The sequence below is a fragment of the Alosa alosa genome, chromosome 15, assembly GCF_017589495.1.
Source record: "Alosa alosa isolate M-15738 ecotype Scorff River chromosome 15, AALO_Geno_1.1, whole genome shotgun sequence".
Classification (NCBI taxonomy): Eukaryota; Metazoa; Chordata; class Actinopteri; order Clupeiformes; family Clupeidae; genus Alosa; species Alosa alosa.
This window is the reverse complement of record NC_063203.1, coordinates 32,050,611-32,069,672: the sequence shown is the minus strand read 5'-3', so window position 1 is coordinate 32,069,672 and position 19,062 is coordinate 32,050,611. Positions and strand designations below refer to the sequence as shown.

At 42.2% G+C, this 19,062-nt stretch overlaps 2 protein-coding genes across 2 annotated transcripts in view; one reads left to right on the top strand and one right to left on the bottom strand.

The window, feature by feature from the left end:
• Positions 1-1,675: 1,675 nt before the first annotated feature.
• lrrc51 (leucine rich repeat containing 51) lies at positions 1,676-7,451 on the bottom strand. The gene is made up of 4 exons (XM_048264684.1): positions 6,928-7,451; positions 5,261-5,466; positions 3,993-4,141; positions 1,676-1,955 (listed from the first exon to the last, which is right to left on the bottom strand). Exons 1-4 carry the CDS (start codon positions 6,977-6,979, stop codon positions 1,817-1,819), a joined length of 546 nt encoding a protein of 181 aa, XP_048120641.1. The 5' UTR covers positions 6,980-7,451; the 3' UTR covers positions 1,676-1,816.
• A 131-nt stretch (positions 7,452-7,582) lies between these two features.
• Positions 7,583-19,062, top strand: part of numa1 (nuclear mitotic apparatus protein 1) — a 37,550-nt gene continuing 26,070 nt past the window's right edge. The window contains exons 1-8 of the mRNA XM_048264683.1: positions 7,583-7,754; positions 8,958-9,014; positions 9,199-9,284; positions 15,443-15,519; positions 16,029-16,123; positions 16,514-16,588; positions 18,028-18,118; positions 18,736-18,862. Coding sequence (XP_048120640.1) covers positions 7,740-7,754; positions 8,958-9,014; positions 9,199-9,284; positions 15,443-15,519; positions 16,029-16,123; positions 16,514-16,588; positions 18,028-18,118; positions 18,736-18,862 — 623 coding nt within the window. The 5' untranslated portion in view covers positions 7,583-7,739. The remainder of the gene's footprint in view (positions 7,755-8,957; positions 9,015-9,198; positions 9,285-15,442; positions 15,520-16,028; positions 16,124-16,513; positions 16,589-18,027; positions 18,119-18,735; positions 18,863-19,062) is intronic.

The following is a 19,062-nucleotide window of genomic DNA, read 5'->3' as shown; positions in this document are numbered from 1 at the left end:
TTCCATTGAAATATCTTAAATATTCTGAAGAATGATGTACCACAGGGGCATGTTGTGTTTTATATTCATTATTAATTCATATAAATAACTTTCTTACACATAAAATTGCTCCATATGCATTTCTTCAAAGATTTTGATCGTTTCAGATACACCACACAACCCGAATTCCTAAAAAGTTGGGACGCTTTGTAAAATGTGAATTAAAAAAAAGAATGACTTACAAATCATGTCAACCCCACATTTAATTGAAAGGTCAAAGACAATATATCAACTGCGGAAGGAGAGAGATTGACTATTTCATGGAAAATATAAGCACAATTTGATGCCAGCCATTCTTTAGGCAATTAATCCCACTGATCCCTTTAGTTTTAGGCTATATCCTGCCTATATTGATCGCAGGGCTTTGAACCGGTTCAAGGAACGAAAACGAAAACCGGTAACTTTTTGTATTTTACAGGGAACAGGAACGAAACCGGAAACGTTATTACTTGTTATGTTCTGGAACAGGACCACTTATTTAAAAATAATGGTAACCGGTTAATACCATTTTTTTTTTCGTTCCTCAAAGTTTTCGTTGCCTAAAAAAAAAAAGTAATTATTTTCAGAGAGGGTTAAAGCGGAGCTAGTAATCAAGGATCTTTGTTATTTTCCTGCGCACGTTACCATGACGGCTGAGGTTCACTTCCTGTGTGACATCACATCAGACATTCGCTGACTGTATGGAGAGAGAGCGGTGGATTACAAAGTCTCCACTCCACATCTTAAATAAGGGGTAAATCAAAGATTGTTAAGGCGGAGCCTTATTACGATCCATCGTTAATTAAAACGCTCATTCCAAACACAATAACAATAGCTATATTTGTCGACTCCGCGTTAATGATGGACTAGCGAACATTTGGCTAAATGGCGCCAACACCTCTGTTTGCCTAATGCACAGATGGCTTGTTACTGTATGAGTAGGCCTACTGGATGGCCTTTCCCCCCGACAGTTGGAATTTGTTGTTGCCCGAGTGGCATAACCACGTGTCTTAATCATGTTGTTACGTTTGTGTGGACATTTTCTCTTTTAACAATAAACTACACATTTTAAATAATTGTAGGCCTATTTAATTATTATTATTATTAATAATATAATTATTATTATTTAATTATGGTTGTAATATTATTACATTTGGTTTAAGCTGGATGAGAAAGATGTGACATAATTCTATAGCATTAAACAGCTGACAGGAACGAAATTAACCGTTCCGGGAACAGTATTTATTGGTGGAACTCATAACCGGAAACGTTATAATTCCGTTTCTGTTCGGAACGAACCGATTGGAAAAAAAAATCGGTTCAAAGCCCTGATTGATCGGTCACTATCTTTTAAAATAAATGTTCTATGTTCTAATATATTGTCATTGTTCTTAGCTCTTTAGGATTTAAGTTTTCTGTTTAAGGTTTGTAGATTATTTCTCCCTCTTTTAAATTGGAGCGAGCGTGGAGCGATTTCACTGGAGCGGGAGGATTTTGAAGTGGAGCGGGGAGCGAAATTGAGCGGAGCGACCTGACGCAAATTTGAGAGGAGGAGCGGCAGATCACGCATGTAAGACTTATCTGTAGGTCTACTTCATGTCACACACACACACACACAGTGTAGAGCAGTAAGTACACGGGCAGGACAGTCATGGAGGACCGGTGAAGTGTACTTTATTGGGGCCTCTTTCTCTCTCATCACCACACACCCGCAGTGTTCCGATTCTGAATCAGCAGTTCTCAGCCCAGGAATGGAATGCTATGATGGAGGTGTTGTGTCGCGTTGCCATGGCGATCCTCAGGTGTCTGAGCTGGGCTTGGTGGGTTTGTGGCGGTGTGCGGGCTGGTGCCAGATCCGAGCCATGCGGCGCTCCTGATTGGTCACCGCACTGAAGTCCATCATCTTCAGCTGGGGCACCGCCGCAATCACGTAACCCCTGGCAACCAAAACAAAACATACGTATGCTTACACATTCAAACGTATGTAACCAATACCCTAACACATTCAAACATATGTAACCAATACCCTAACACATTCAAACATATGTAACCAATACCCTAACACATTCAAACGTATGTAATCAATAGGCTATCACATTCAAACATGAGTACGAATATGCTAACACATTTAAATCTAAGTAATCAATAGGCTAACACATTCAAACATAAGTACCAAAACATACAAAACATAATCCGAACTAAAAGATGGCTACCGCTGAACCCCAACTTAAGGCCCTGTGTCCACCAATCGCGTGTTCGCGACGGCTATTTTTTATACAAATCCTTTGAAGTTCAGCATCCACAGCGCTAAATGCCCCTGGCGGTAAAAAGCCCTCGCCACTGACCATTTTTTCCGCTGCGCTCAGAGCGCTGAAAGTGGAAATCTGTTCAACTTTTAGAACAGTGCTGGGCTCGTCAATGTCACTTCTCTCTTGCTAGCCAATTAAAATCAAGGAAGGGCAGTAGAAAACTTTATCAGCCAAGTCCTATGTGACTAAATGTTAAACCACTGCTGCACACAAATTACAAAGCCTAGAGGGACGACCTATTCTATTGTAAAATGAGCTCCTTTTGTCGGTCGAAGTCATATTTTTAGTGAGCCGAGTCCTGAACGATTGCTGCCATTTCAGTTAGCTAGTTAGCTAGTTAGTTAGCATTAGGCAACGCTCCAATAAACAACTGACCGAAGCTCTCTGAAAATGAGGTTGAGGGCGCTGTCAGTGCAAAACACGTGTTTGGTGGACACGGCCTTAAGATGTCTACCGCCAAACCCTCACTAAAAGATGGCTACTGGCTCACTGCCCTGCTGACTAGAGAGCACACACACACACACACACACACCTGTCAGGAGGGGTATAGGCAGATACTATATGCACACACACACACTGGCATCCAGAGGGGACATGTCGTGGACGGACGGTACATTCCCATAGAAGGAGGTCATGGAAGTCCCAAGATGGCCGCCTTCGTAGAAACTACATCTCCCATAATGCAGTGGGAGGAGTGCAGGTGTTTGGGATTAATCTTTAAGGCAGAAGGGAGACCGACAAAAGGTGTGCTTGGTGGAACACACGGAGGAAGCCTTGGGAACTCTGCTCAAAGAAAGTTAAGTCAGACTTTCTAATGAGACACAGCACTCAAAAAATGCTCCATACAAATGCATGGGGCTAGTTTGTAACGCCAACGCGGCAAAACGTCGACATGTGAATACATTGAGCCAATCATGTGGTGTGATGTGAATATATTGAGCCAATCGTGTGTTGTGTTGTGAATACAGTGAGCCAATCATGTGGTGTGTTGTGAAGACATCGTGCCAATCATGTGTTGTGATCTCGCTGCTGGAGCAAGATTGGTGTCGTGAAGCCTTGCGCACGCGCATTTCTGCCAAAATAGATGCCCGATGAGTGCCCAAAAAGCATTGCAATATGGTCGCCGAGTGGAGAGACTTGCCTAAAAGGACTTTGGTTAAGTTTGTGGACTGGAAAGCTGGAACTTGAGTTTTGGACTTTGGACTTTTGAGTTTTGGATTTATCTGGAGGACTTTAATGACTCTTGCTGAGACGGAGCTATAAACGTTTCGTTGAGTATTTTTCTGACCCTTCCTGAGTTACTCTAAAGAGTGAATTGTAGCAAAATAAAAGCTCCAATCTTCTGTTAACACAGTTTGTTCTTGTCCTAATATTGCCCACACAGCCTCAGAACTCAGAAAACCCCTCCGAACGCTACAACACACACACACATACACACACGCACGCACCTGTCAGGACGGGTATAGGCGGATACTAATATGCACACACACACACACTCTCAAGCACTCACACACACATGCTCATATGCGCATGCACACACACACACGTAAACCCCAGGACACACTCACACACACACATGTAAACAGCACACACACTCGTTCTCCAGGTCAGTGCCAGCAAGTATAAGAGGGGCAGTCCCTCCAGTGCAAATGCACACACACTGACCTGTATCCCTGCTCGGTTTCCAGGGTGTTGCCGTGCAGGGTGAGTGTGTGTAACCATGGCAGCGAGCCCAGCTTATCCACCTCCCCCAGCCTGCTGATGCTGTTGCCATGGAGATATAACACCCTCAGCTGCTCCAGCTCTATCAGGGCCTGGGGAGGAACGGACACCATCACACACACACACACACACACAATCACATACACACACACACACAATCACATACACACACACACACACACACACACACACACCATCACACACACACACACACACCATCACATACACACACACAACATCACATACACACACACACCATCACACACACACGCACACACACACACACACACACCATCACACACACACACCATCTCACACACACACACACACACACACACACACCATCACATACGCACACACACACCATCACACACACACACCATGTGGTGTGTGTGTGTGATTGTAGTGTGTGAGTGTGTGTGTGTCTGTGATTGTAGTGTGCGTGTGTGTGTGTGTGAAATAGGATGTTTTTTTGATTTGTACATGGACACTTGTTTTAACTCCAAGCTGTTGAAATATCAGCCACTTGTATGGGGTTTCAATGCAAAATTATTATTCTTGTTTTTTTTTGGAGTCATGTAAATAAACTTGTCTTTTGACTGCAACTGTGTCACACACAAAAAAACTTGCAAAGTACCATGTAGGTGTTTATCCATTGTTTAATGATGCCATGTTTACCTATAATCATGCAGTTCAGAATGAGTGTGTGTGTGTGAAATAGGATGTTTTTTTGATTTGTACATGGACACTTGTTTTAACTCCAAGCTGTTGAAATATCAGCCACTTGTATGGGGTTTCAATGCAAAATTATTATTCTTGTTTTTTGGAGTCTTGGGCATGTGCACAAACTTGTCTTACGCGGACTGCAACTGTGTGGACTAAGCAAGCCAATAGCAAAAAAACTTGCAAAGTACTGCTCCATTTCTGCAATAATAGGTAGTTTATCCATCTGGAAGCGACGATGCCATGTTTACCTATAATCATGCAGTTCAGAATGAAAATAGCACAATGCATTCTGTGTCTGATCAGACCTTCCTAAGTGTTTAACATACTTCCTTCAATGTTTGGATCTGTGAATCTCCTGTGTTAAGGTCCAAATAAAAGCATTAAAATGTGTGTGTGTGTGGTGTGTGTGTGTGTGGTGTCTGTGTGTGTGTGTGTGTGTGTGTGTGTGTGTGTGTGTTGTGTGGTGTACATGGTGTGTGAGGTACCGTGTCTATGTGGGAGATGTCGTTGAAGGAGAGGTCCAGCCAGGCGAGCTGGTGTGGTTGGCTGAGCAGGGCGTGGACAGTGCTGTGGAGGCCGCTCAGCTCCGTGATGATGTTGTTGTTCAGACGCAACGCTCGGCTGCAGAACTTCCGCTCCGCAGAGCGCTTGAGTGGACGCAGCCCAGTGTTAGGCTCCTCACCAAGCACGTCTCCACACACACACACACACACACGAACACAACAAGAAACATCAGACCTTTACACGCTGGTACACTGAAACACACGTAAAAGAGCTTGACACCCATAACCCTACACATCACACACACATATCGCACATACGCACACACACACACCACCTCACAACACACACATACACCACACACACACCTCACACACACAACTACTACACACACACACACACATACCTCACACACACACATACCTCACACACACACCTCACATACCACACACACACATACCTCTCACACACACATACCACACACACACACACACACACAAGGGCTGCACAATTAGTTGATTCTTAATTGAAACTGCAAGTTGAACGAATGCAAACTAATTGCAAAGGTTGCACCTCTGTCCCAATGGTCTTATCACACATGAGTTTTATTCATTCTCTGTGTGTGACAGACAGTGAAGCTCACCTATCGGGAGTGTTGTGCTTCTCATGCACTAGGCTCACCAATCAGAGGTCCCACAACTTAACAGACGCACACACACAGACCCAAGCTCACCAATCAGGAGTGCTGTTCTTCTCATGCACTAGGCTCACCAATCAGAGGTCCCACAACTTAAAACAAAATTTGTAATACTGAACCTGAAGCTTGGTTTTCAAGAATGAAGCCTATATCACAATCAGGCCTATATCACAATCAAATTGCAATATGTAATTGAGAAAAGATCATGTTGGTGGAATGAGTTGCCCAGTGCTCTCCGTTCTGGTAGTTTTGGGTCGTTTAAGAGGGGTCTAAAGACATTCCTGTTTAACATGCACTTAGTTCTTTAAGCGCTTGTTATGCGTTATGGTTTGTATAATATTGTTTTATTTCCATTAGGCTGTTGATTAATTTGACATTATTGTTTATTATTGATATTCTCCTTAATTTAGTCTTACCAAGTCATTGTTTTTATATTATTGATTGAATGGACATTATTGTTTATTTTGCTTTTTCCCCTCATTTTCATTGCTTATTTTATTAAGCTATTGATTTAAGCGTAATTGACATTGTTGTTTATTATTGCTAGTCTCCTTAATTATAGTTTGATCAACATTCTAATCTGTTCCCTGTTACATTTTATTATGTTGTTTTTGTATTTGTGTGTCGCTTTGGACAAAGACAAATCCCATAACCATCTACAGGAACATTTGCAATTATATTTCCTCCAAATCGTGCAACCCTATCACACACACACATCGGCTCACACCATCACACACACACACACACACACACACACCTCACAACTTCACGCAACACAAGCACCACACAAAAGTAAGAAAACAAGCTGCATCTGCAGAAAATTATACCATTCCACCAATTTCTACATGTATTTCTCAGTGAAAGATACTCTCTTTGCTACCTCAGAAATGTATGCTGTGCTGCGTGTTTTGCAGCTGTAAGTTAAACCTTTATTTGGGAGAAGCATAGGCCTACCTGCCATCGAACTGAGACATTTAAATGAAAAGTCCAGCGGGGGACCAAACATTTCTCAGGTCAGTGAAGCGCTTCTCTAGAGACGGTGCGAAGAACAAACTGCCCCCTTAAAATCCGCGACGACAAAGAGCACTTACTGAGAACTACAGAGTGTTCTTATGTCTGTTCGTACGTCTCCTCGTGGGAAACCTACGGTCACCGACACACATTACGGTAATCTCCCTCATCTACAGTAATGCCACAACAAAGCGTTACCACGGTGACAGATGCAGCGAAAAATCTAGAGCACGAAGCGTTCTACTCATTGTTGCGGGGTTCTAGACCATGTTATTTACGGTGTAAATCGTCTATGGTGCACACAACAAGTTTCAAGTTTTATTGTCGCATATACTTCGCAATATCACGAAATTCTTGTGCCACAGTTGCAGTAGTGCAAGGAGGAGGGGTAAATAAACACAGGGGGGCAGTAGGGGGACCTTAAATAAAGGGAGTTGAAGAAGGACTGTATTGTACAGTACTACGCATAGCTAAACTAGTCATACATGCACATATTGTAAATAAAACCTTATGGACTTCGGACATTTAGGATTCTAACAGTTTGGGGGGGGACTGTCACTTGCTGAATCGTGTGGTGTGGGTGGTAATGCTCCGGTAGCACTTGCCAGAGGGAAGCAGTGAGCAGACGAGAAGAAAGGTTCCCCAGCCACACTGTGATGCATCCAGCCAGGACGCTCTGCAGCGATAAAAGTTCTCCAGGGTTTTTGTTCCCACCCCAAAACTCTTCAGCCTCCTCAGAAAGATCATGAAGAGGAATGTGTAAGAAAAATGTAAGAAAAAAAAATAAAACGTGGTTACAGGTTTGTCCAATCGGTTTGTTTGTGGTAAAGTGACGTCACATGTGTACAGCCAATGGAGAGGCACCTCGAACGCCGCTGAAATTTGAAATGCAGTTTGAAGGAGCAGTGACTAGTTAGAGTTACAGTAGCTTGAGGGAAACGGCAACATCGGTAAGTGTCGAGTTTCCAAATGGTGGCAAATGATGCTTTGGCTTTCATAACGTGTTTTATCGCGTACAAATGGATTTAATAAGGGGAACAATCTAATGTAATTTCTTTCAGTAACGTTACACTAACTGTCGATAGCTAACGTTAATATAGTCTACTAGCTACCACAGCTAACGTTATCTTGTATGTATAACGCCAGCTTGCCCAACAACACTTAGGTTCTAACGTTACGTTTATTGTGGAAGTTGCCTTTAGTGAAGTTCTGTAACGTTGCTAATATCAGGTAGTTATAATGCTGCGAATCCATTTTTGCCAACCAATGTCACGTCAACCTAGCTTGCTAATGATAACCTGACAACGTTAATGTAACCTGTTCAAAATAGCATGACGTTAACCCTTGCTTTAATGACAGCTGAACGATGTAGCTTTATATTTTGTCTCATAAGTTCAAGTATTGAAACTAACTGGTTTACGTTACTGTTGAAGGTAACGTTAGATTGTGATATGTTGACGCTCATTCACCTGAGCCGTTATCGATGCTAACGTTAGGGATCAACTGGCTTCCGTTATCTACTGGCGCTGACTGCACACAAGTATAGATAACGTTACTGGAGGAAAAGTGTCCTACAAAACTAGGGCATGGTATCGTGGAATGGCCAATCTGCGACCTTCCACACAGAAACAGGAAATGCTTAGCATTTGATAGTTGAGCTGTAACGTTAACACCGAGAATGCCAGCCTGGCAGCTCAGCCGTCGTCACGGCATAGGGCGACACCTACATGTGCCGTTTATGTAAACAAAACCCTGCGTAACGACGCATGACTTTCAAACGTCCCTCCTTACTTACAAACATTACATTCAGTTTGATTCGTATGCCTGACGCTGTTATCCAAGGGTACTTATTATACTATTGTCCTTAAAAGGTCTTCTCATAATAGTTATGGTGGATTCTAGGTTAGTGTTTTGTCTTTCTAAGTTATTCTCCTCTGAGCGCTTGTCTGTGTGTGTGTGTGTGTGTTTTGCAGGCTCCAGCGATGGCCTGTGTTTTGGCCGAGAGGAAGGAGAAGGCTCTCCTGGCCTGGGTAATAAATACACTCAACAGAACAGACATGGTTTCATACATACACACGCACACACACACACACACACACGATTATATTGCACAGCTGGAGAGCAAGCATTTTCAGCCTAAACCACTGTCGGTGTGTGTGTGTGTTCGTCTTGTTGATGTATGCACATTATGTTGTGTGTGTGTGTGTGTTGCAGGTGAACAATTTTGCCCTGGGTGACTCGGTTGGGAAGATTTGCGAGTTGAGGGATGGCTACCTGCTCAGCCAGTTACCTGCCAGGCTGTGAGTCTAACTTATACACACACTCTCACATACACACATAATACACACATACAGACACATATACATATAACCTCCCAGGCTGTGAGTCTAACTTACACAAACACACACACACATACACATACCGACACATATATATTACCTGCCAGTCTGTGAGCCTAACTTACACACACGCACACTAGGGGTGTAACGGTACACAGAAGTCACGGTTCGGTTCATAGCTCGGTTCAGACATCACGGTTCGGTACGAGTTCGGTCCAATGGAGGGAAAAGCAAATCAAAAATGCAAAAGGCAATTTTTTACTGTGAATGTCTCAGGCTGTAGGGCCTACTACTTACTCATGCAATCTCTCCCCTGAGCTAGCTGCAACAGCTTGAAGTGTGCAAAGTAAGATGTAAACAAGCAGCCTACCCCACATCATCTAGGCCTACAGACTCCATCTGTAACTTGTAAACAAAATAAGACAATCAGCTATAAAACTAAAAATAGGCCTACAGCATCTCTCATTTATGAAAGTGCAAATTACAAAGAATAATGAGTTTTTAAAAATCCACTTAGGCGAGACCTTCAACATCCGTGTTTAGTTGTATATGGAAGGGTCTACAGTTTGCCTCAATATTTTCAGTGTGTCTACAGTAATAATCTACTAACTGTGTGAACTTTTTTGCTTTCTTTAAAAAAATAAAAAAATAATTTTTATATTGCGCCTTTCGTATCATAAACGGACTACAATTAGAAGTCACGTGACTTTAACCTTCGACGTTACTCATGTAACATGGTTTGTTTATTAGCCTGGTTAGCGTTGACACTTAACAGTGAGAGAAAGTGGAATAGAACATTATGTCCAATATTCCAATATGTGGTTTAATGTTCTGCATTTGTCATTAGTAGGTCACTTTGATACTAAAAGTATGATTCTAAGTAATGACTGTATGATATCTGAACTGTCCCTGTGTATATCTGTGTGTGACTCTATTTAGAGATAGCCAGGTTGCCAATAATCAGAGTTTGATTCAGTGTAGTCCACATGAGATGGGATGACCAACGCCATCTCCCGTCAGCCTGGAAGGATACTTAAACCCTAACTATTTCCTTGTCTAGTTAGAGCAGCTGATGGATCTTTAGGTGAAGTCATGCTGTCTCTCCCTTGATGCGCATCATTGTAAATAAACTCTGTTCCTAAATTTTTCATACTATTGGTCTGACTGGGTCAGGGCTCCAGGGTGCGACTAAAATGTTTCCTGGGTCGCACTGGTGCACCTAATGTAGTGTTAGTTTCGTCAGACGAGATGAGAGAAAATGAAACACTGACTAAGACCATCAACCAACCACCAAGATGCATTATTGTTGACGAAAAAAGACGAGCCTAAAATGTTTTGCATGTAATAAAAACTAAGATAAAATCTCTCTTCATTTTCGTCTACAAAATGAGAAGACAGAATATCTAGCTGTTATGTTTTCAAAATATTCTGAATGAGTTCATACGCAACAGCTTTCCTGTAGGCTAGTCTACGTGCTGTTGCTGCAACCCTGTGGCTGCAACATGAAACTACATGGAACAAGAACACTGGAGATTTCTGCCAGAGTTAGCAAGATAACTAAGCTTTATAACCTAACCTTAGCAAGATAACCTAAGCTTTATGCCACAATGCTACATACCCAGAAGTTGAAGCTTCTCTCATACAAATTAACATCCCCCAGAATGTCCATATGAAAATGTTCATCATGTAATGTCAACTATTTAACTAGTTAGACTGATGATGCAAAGTTTGCTAGCACGTAAGCTAATATGGATAGTTCGCTAGCAAGTTAGCTATGGCTAAGATGGAGAGTCTGTTTGGGGAATGTGTTGTGTTTGGGCGATATCACCATCTAGCGAGGGAATTAAAACATTAATACTTTGGCCTATGACAGTGTTTCTCAAACTTTTTTCAGTTTCAGGACCACTTAACTAACCCTAGCTAAAAAAAAAAAGACTAGACCTACTTCAACAGTAGCCTATAATTAGTCTACACAATAGGCCTACTCACTGAACCACCTTGCTTATTGTCTTTGCACTTTGCTTATTGTGTGGATTCATACTGTATGATTTAACCTGGCATATCTTACATAGACAGTGTTGCAGAACTGTTTTTACATACAAGTTGGTTCAATATTGCAAACAACTCATCTATATTGTATTTTACCATGTCTGCTTGCGGACTACTTGGGATGGCTTGCAGACCACCAGTGATCCCCGGACCACACTTTGAGAAACAATGGTCTACGAATATGACAGTGGTCCAGTCAAATCTTATACTGTCTATGGCCAAATCCCAGCCGAGCTATAACTGTAGCTCGACTTACCTGTGCATGTAAACATACTGACTGACAAAAAATCAGAATGAGTAATTATAACCGACGAGTAGCCCTGTGGACACACAATATTGTTGGAAAATTGAGATGTGTGAAACACTATTTGACTGAAATGGTAATCAGAAATAATTTGTTATAAAAAAAAAGACTAAAATGTGTTGACTAAAACTGACTAAGATACCTTTTAGTTTTCTTTTGACTAAAATGACGAGACTTTTAGTAGACTAAAACTTGACTAACAAAAATGATATTTGAATGACTAAATATGACAAAGACTAAAAAGGACATTTCGTCACAAGACTAAGACTAAATTAAAAATAGGTGACAAAATTCACACTAACCTAATGTCATAAGGTTGAGCGCCTAGACTTTACTCGCATCTAACTAAGCGGTCGTTCTACTTTGACTAGTGGTGCATGGTGCACCAATACTGCAAAAGTATCGCAATACCCTGAAATTAGAAACCTCACAATACCTAATTGTATTAGTATCGATATAGCCTACGTTTATGACAGTCGTGCGCTTCCCGTACCCTATGTGTCTTTTCTCCTCACAGTGTCATCATTTTGTCATGGTCATTTTGGTGAAGTTTGTATTGGCGAGCACTGCGTCCATAGATGTCTGGCACACTGACACGACAAATGATATGTTGGAATTGCACCCAACAGGGGATCTGTCTTTGGTCCGATGTCCATGTGAGGATGTTGTTGACACACTTCATGAATTTCACAAAAATGTCACCATGTTCATCTGAACGTTCAACAATGTTTCCAATGAACCAGTCATCATAGATTCAGGCAATGTATTTTCCTAGCTGGAAAATTGAGTTTTGTGGCTGATCTGACATTGTTCTTTTTTAGTGCAGAAGATATTAAAAAACATGAGGAAACATACGAATTGGAGAGACGTTACGCCTCAGCCAAAACGATCAGTGGAACACGATCACATCATTGCTTTAAACCAATTTCCAAAAATAAGATATGGATGAAATTAATATCACAGGATACAATATTCACAGATGCCGATGCAGGACAACAATTTGATTCAGAACGCTTGGATACAGAACACCCGGCAGAACAGATCAGCCACAAAACTCAATTTTCCAGCTAGGAAAATACATTGCCTGTATCTATGATGATGACTGGTTCATTGGAAACATTGTTGAATGTTCAGATGAACATGGTGACGTTTTTGTGAAATTCATGAAGTGTGTCAACAACATCCTTAAATGGCCATCAGACCAAAGACAGGTCCCCTGTTGGGTGCCATTCCAACATATAATTTGTTGTGTCAGACATCTATGGACGCAGTGCTCGCCAATACAAACTTGACCAAAATGACCATGACAATTTCTTGGATAACACTTAAAGACACTTCCATTTAATTTTCAATTTAATTTCTGTACAAACAAAACTCCCTTTTATCTGTAGTGTTCTTACACTATGTAACATTCTTGTTATTTAGTTTGAAAGTTTGATGGCGGGTCTCTTTCATGGGGGATAAGGGGTTAATCTGTGACAATCTCAATATATAATTGTTTGCCATCACTGAGCATAATACTAAGTTATTTTCACGCTTTATCATCACTAAATTCTCCCTGATCTACATTCTAGACTTCTGGAAACAATGTCCAAAATGGTGCATTATAAGGAATAAAATTCATATTATGGAGGTTCATAGTCAAAAATTTTATTTCATTAAAAGAAAGAACAAATATTTATCTTTATCTGGTATAAATCCCATTAGGATCATCAAATGCCCACATGGTTATTTGGGGGTCCAAATATAGGGTTAAAAAAAAAAGCCACCTTTGCCGGAAAGGGTTTTTGGACCCCCATAAAACCCCCACCAGTGGTATCATAACCCTCAAATTAATTTTGGCAAGAGCAAAGTTCCCAAATATAACATAATCCTGTTTAGAATAAATATGATCATTAATCGTGGTTCTACGGCCACCCAAAAAGTGAAAAATCACACATGCCGTCAACATTTTTTAGGACTTTGGTGACCCACCTCTCACCTAAACAGTAAGGAATGTTAATTCTGCCTCCATAATTGTGTAGTACAGGCTACAATTAACTACCACACCAGTTTCCAGCCTTCTACCACTATTAGAACAGACGTTATGGGCTTCCAAAAATGGCAAAGGATGAAATGTGAAATTCTAATGTGTCAATTAGGGCCGTGGCACCCGAATTTCAAATGGACGCCACGGGCAAACCGTTTGAGATATTGACCTGAAACTTCAGATTCCTTTGTTTGGTAACATAAGGCATATTTTCCGGCTTTTCAGCGAAATCTGAGAGGTGTCATGTACATGGGTGGCTGAGTTGGCGTGGAATGACCCAAAGGTCATCACCACACGGTTTACACCAGCTCTTCATGTGAGAGCACAACACAAGTTACCCTCACATAAAGGTCATCACCACACGGTTTACACCAGCTCTTCATGTGAGAGCACAACACAAGTTACCCTCACATAAAGGTGATCACCACACGGTTTACACCAGCTCTTCATGTGAGAGCACAACACAAGTTACCCTCACATAAAGGTGATCACCACACAGTTTACACCAGCTCTTCATGTGAGAGCACAACACAAGTCACATAAAGGTGATCACCACACGGTTTACACCACTTTCCGTCATTACAAAATCGTTTTAAGCCGTATGTTTTGGTATGTGTATCTAGAGGCTGGTGAAGCCCTGTAGGGGGATGTTTTTTATCTCGTTCCAGTGATTGGTAGACCTACCTCTCTGGGTGATGGTGTCGTATGTGCGTTAGCATGTTCAATGGATTTCCACTCACATACCCAACAACTACTGAACAACGCCAACACAGTCTTATCCACCACTCTCTCGCCTGTACTACTGTAACTGACTGGAAAACCGAAGTTTTCCCAAACTTGCGATCTTAGAGAGACCTCTCTTGTGGGCCGCCACCACTCGCCATACCCGTCCTTAGTGCTGCTGCTGACTCACTCATCATACCCGTCCTTAGTGCTGCTGCTGACTGACTCACTCATCATACCCATCCTTAGTGCTGCTGCTGTCTCTGACTGACTCACTCGACCGTCGACCTGACAAAAACATGTAACCTACGTAGGCGGACCTCGGCTACCTATGCGCCAATGAGAGCTTCACAGAGCTAAAGCGGGACTACAGATTAGGTGTCCCTAAACAAGTCGCGTATTGAACAGTAGTTCTACATTGCTTTAATTAATTCATGCACAAATTTTATTTATTTTTATACCGTGTATTCTCCGTGTAAACCGTACCGTTTCGGTTCAATGCAAATACTGTACATGTACCGTTCCACCCCTAACACACACATATACATACATGTTCGAGAAAGGCCTACCTGTGCCTTAAAGTAGCAATTTTGGAATTCTAGGCCACTAATAACCATGAAAATGTCATTCAAGGTCTTTGAAAAGTCATGGAAAGGTTATAAAATGTTGTCAGAAAATGGGTGGACACACACACACACACACACATACACATTCACTCAATTATGCACACATTCAATCATATGCTTTGGACAAAGGTGTCTGCCAAATCCCATAACCATACACACACACACACACACACACACAAACAATCACTCAATTATGGACACACACATTTGCTTACACAGTTGGTGTACAGATAAATGCGCGTGCGCGCACACACACACACACACACACATTCTGTTCACACCTACATCCATTCCCCAAAATACTCCATCTGTAATGTCATGTAATATACACCTTTGTCAATTTGTAAACGTGTGTGTGTGTGTGTGTGTGTGTGTGTGTGTGTCTCAGTGGTGGGAGAGAAGCAGTATCCTCTGTGGATCAAACGCCAGCAGAGCGTTTCAAGGAGGTGGCGGACTTCCTGGACAGTGAGTACAGATGGAATAGGAGTACAGGAACGTGTGTGCTCTGAACTGTGTTGATCAGTGTGTGTGTGTGTTTGCAGAACAGTGCAGATGAACTGTGTTGATCAGTGTGTGTGTGTGTTTGCAGAACAGTGTTGATGAACTGTGTTGATGAGCGTGTGTGTGTGTGTTTGCAGAACAGTGTTGATGAGCGTGTGTGTGTGTGCTGTTTGCAGAACAGTGCAGATGAACTGTGTTGATCAGCGTGTGTGTGTGTGTGTGTGTTTGCAGAACAGTGTTGATGAGCGTGTGTGTGTGTGTGTGCTGTTTGCAGAACAGTGCAGATGAACTGTGTTGATCAGCGTGTGTGTGTGTGTTTGCAGAACAGTGTTGATGAGCGTGTGTGTGCTGTTTGCAGAACAGTGCAGATGAACTGTGTTGATCAGCGTGTGTGTGTGTGTTTGCAGAACAGTGTTGATGAGCATGTGTGTGTTTGCAGAACAGTGTTGATGAGCGTGTGTGTGTGTTTGCAGAACAGTGCAGATTTACTGCTGGATGTGGCGTCTCCATCAGCTGGGAGAAGATCACGGACGCCCTCAGCAGCCACGCCGACATGGAATTGGCCAAGGTAGAACATGACCCTCACACCCACTTAGAACTGGCCAAGGTAGAACACCACCCACACACCCACTTAGAACTGGCCAAGGTAGAACATGACCCTCATGTTGACATGGAACTGGCCAAGGTAGAACAGCGCCCCCATAAACTGTATTTAGTGAATTTGGTGAAACACGGTATTGCACTCCTGTCGTCTCCCAAGTGGCCCCCAGCCCGAGTTGAAATCCTTATCACTAAAGCAACGTGTAAACAAAAAAGATCATCCAATCAAATTAAGTATAGTCACGGTCATTGTCAAACGGATTCGTCAGCACCTTAGAAAGCCATCCTTTCCATAATAATATAATAATATCCTCCCTCCTGTGTGTGCGCGCGTGTGCGTGTGTGTGTGTGTGTGTAGGTGGTGCTCCTTCTGTGCCACCACTCTATGGCAGTGTCGCTGTTCCCGATGCACAGCCTGGACTACAACACAGAGGTAAGCGGGGTGTGATGAGGGCGCAGTGTGATGAGGTCATTAGGGCGGAGTGTGATGAGGTCATGAGGGCGCAGTGTGACGACAAAGATTCTATAGTTAACTAAGATGATTCATAAGACGATTCACCAGTGGAACGAAATGGCACTAGTTCCGGACTCTTAAAAAGGCGTGTCAAAACATAAACTTTTCTCTGAATTAGCAATAATAACATATACATATAATTTTGTATACTATTTTACAGTCATTGTTTGTGTGTGATGCCAATGAAACACTCTTTTTCGACACGAATGAATAATTTCATTTGCCCGTTAACCAGCTAGCGAAAGCTAGCTAACGTTAGCACAGTAAACGGAAAGTGAATGGGAATGTTCGCTAGCTAGCTAGCAGCTAAGAACTTTGGTTAAACTTATATATTGTTGCAAACAAACCTGAAGTAACATATGTTCAGCAACTTTGTGGTAGTCTACTAGTTCTAGCAAAAAATATGTTAGGTTAGTTTATCAACCATCTCTCAGTCTAGAGCCTCTGAGAACAGGTGGCTGTGCACCAGAGCTTTGAGGAGACAGTGACAGATCACGAACAAAGCTATTTTTGTCTTTAGTTATTTCTTTGGAAAATACAATTTCAATGTCGGAATGTTAGGGAGACATGTGGCTTGTAGAAAATGGGTTCAAAACTTACATGGCTGAATGTAGGGCTAAGGGATTGGTCATATTCCGTGAACATGTTCATTTCTCCCATAGGAATACATAGACACTGGACCTCCCGCTAGACTCCTAAATGGGCGTGACTGCTTCGAACCCCACGTCACAACGTGCCAGAATTTACCCGTCTATTTAATCGTCTCGCTTTATCAACCGTCTCTGGTGACGAGGTCATGAGGGCGGAGTGTGATGAGGTCATGAGGGCGCAGTGTGACGAGGTCATGAGGGCGCAGTGTGACGGGTGGAGTGTGATTAGGGCACAGTGTGATGAGGTCATGAGGGCGCATTGTGATGAGGGCGCAGTGTGACGAGGGCGGAGTGTGATGAGGTCATGAGGGCGGAGTTTGATGAGGGCGTGTCTATGTAGGCCCTGTGTCTATTCCCCGTCTGCGCAAGATGGCCCACTCGGTGATCGAGGGAGAGTGGGTATCGATTTGTTTCAGATGGAGCCACTTTCTTCTGAATTTCTGTCCGTAGATTTTGTAAAACATATTCATTCGTACATGTACATTTTAAAAAAAAGAAATTCAGACAATATGAAGTATAAATTCAGTTATGAAATCAACCTGCAAATTGCTCTTTGAGGCGTAGATAACACTAAAGGATGTAGGAAGGAATGAGGTGTAGATAACACTAAAGGATGTATCCTAGGAAGGAATGAGGCCTAGATAACACTAAAGGATGTAGAAATTTGTGTCTGATCTTATTCCCCCCGCACACACACACCCTCTGCAGTTGGAGCTGGTGTCCATGTTCCGATACATTGTGGAGGACTGCAGCGGATACTACCTAACTGAGAACCTGGAGCAGTTTCTGACCAGGAAGAGTAAGTGGCCACCTGACTAGAACTGACACTTGACTCTATAAAAACAGCAGAAACCTGGCTACTAGCTCCACTGCTACTAATTGCCATGGTTACCATTGACACTAGTGGAATTTTAGGCACACGCTGCACACACACATCAATCCTGTCATCGTCTGAGGAAAACTGTGTTTGTCACTGTTTACATGCATCCACCGAATCCAGCGTTTGAAGAAATCTTCACTTTGAAGGGAGTTTTTAAAAATCTGCGTTTGAGGGAGCTAAATCTCTGTTGATGTGTAAACGCAAGACCCAAATGCATGCAAAAATCTTTGTATATTAAAAAATCTAGATATGTGTAAACAAGCCCTTATTGTACTCCACCTTTTTTAAATAGTTTTAGAATTGTTGAGATAATTGTTTTAAAAAGCTTTAATGTGTTTGCTATATTGTAAGTCGCTTTGGCTAAAAATGCATCAGCCAAATGTAATGTAATATAATGTAATGTGAAAGTGGCCTTAAACACGCATGCACACACGCACGAACATTGTGGGTTCGATGTATTTTGTGTGTGTATATGTATTTAATTAGGGGTGTGTATGTGTTTTGATAAATTATATATTTTGTGTGTGTGTGTGTAGCTGTGCTGGACGTATCGTCGTCCAGCAGTGTGTCCAGTTCAGATGGAGCATCTCCTGCCCTCCCCCTCAGGAGGAAGACCTCCGTACGCTTCCTGGAGCTCAACACCGTGGCCAGCAACGCTGTTAGGTATACACACACACATATACACACACACACACATACATATACTAGAGGTGGGCGATATATATTGTCTGCGATAATATCGTGATTGTTGTTTTAACGATGTGCAAATTGACATTATCGAGTATTTAAATTACTTATGGGGAAAAAACACTCGAAATCACGCACTGAAGACTCATACATTCCCAGGAGGTGTATGCGGGAGA

Bases quoted from the DNA above. Each gene is read 5' to 3' on its own strand.
- lrrc51 (XM_048264684.1), bottom strand. From the start codon at position 6,979: ATGTTTGGTCCCCCGCTGGACTTTTCATTTAAATGTCTCAGTTCGATG. The intron at 5,467-6,927 runs GTAGGCCTATGC...GTGTGTGTGGAG, and splicing joins ATGTCTCAGTTCGATGGCAG to ACGTGCTTGGTGAGGAGCCT. The intron at 1,956-3,992 runs GTCAGTGTGTGT...TTTGGTTGCCAG, and splicing joins GAAACCGAGCAGGGATACAG to GGGTTACGTGATTGCGGCGG.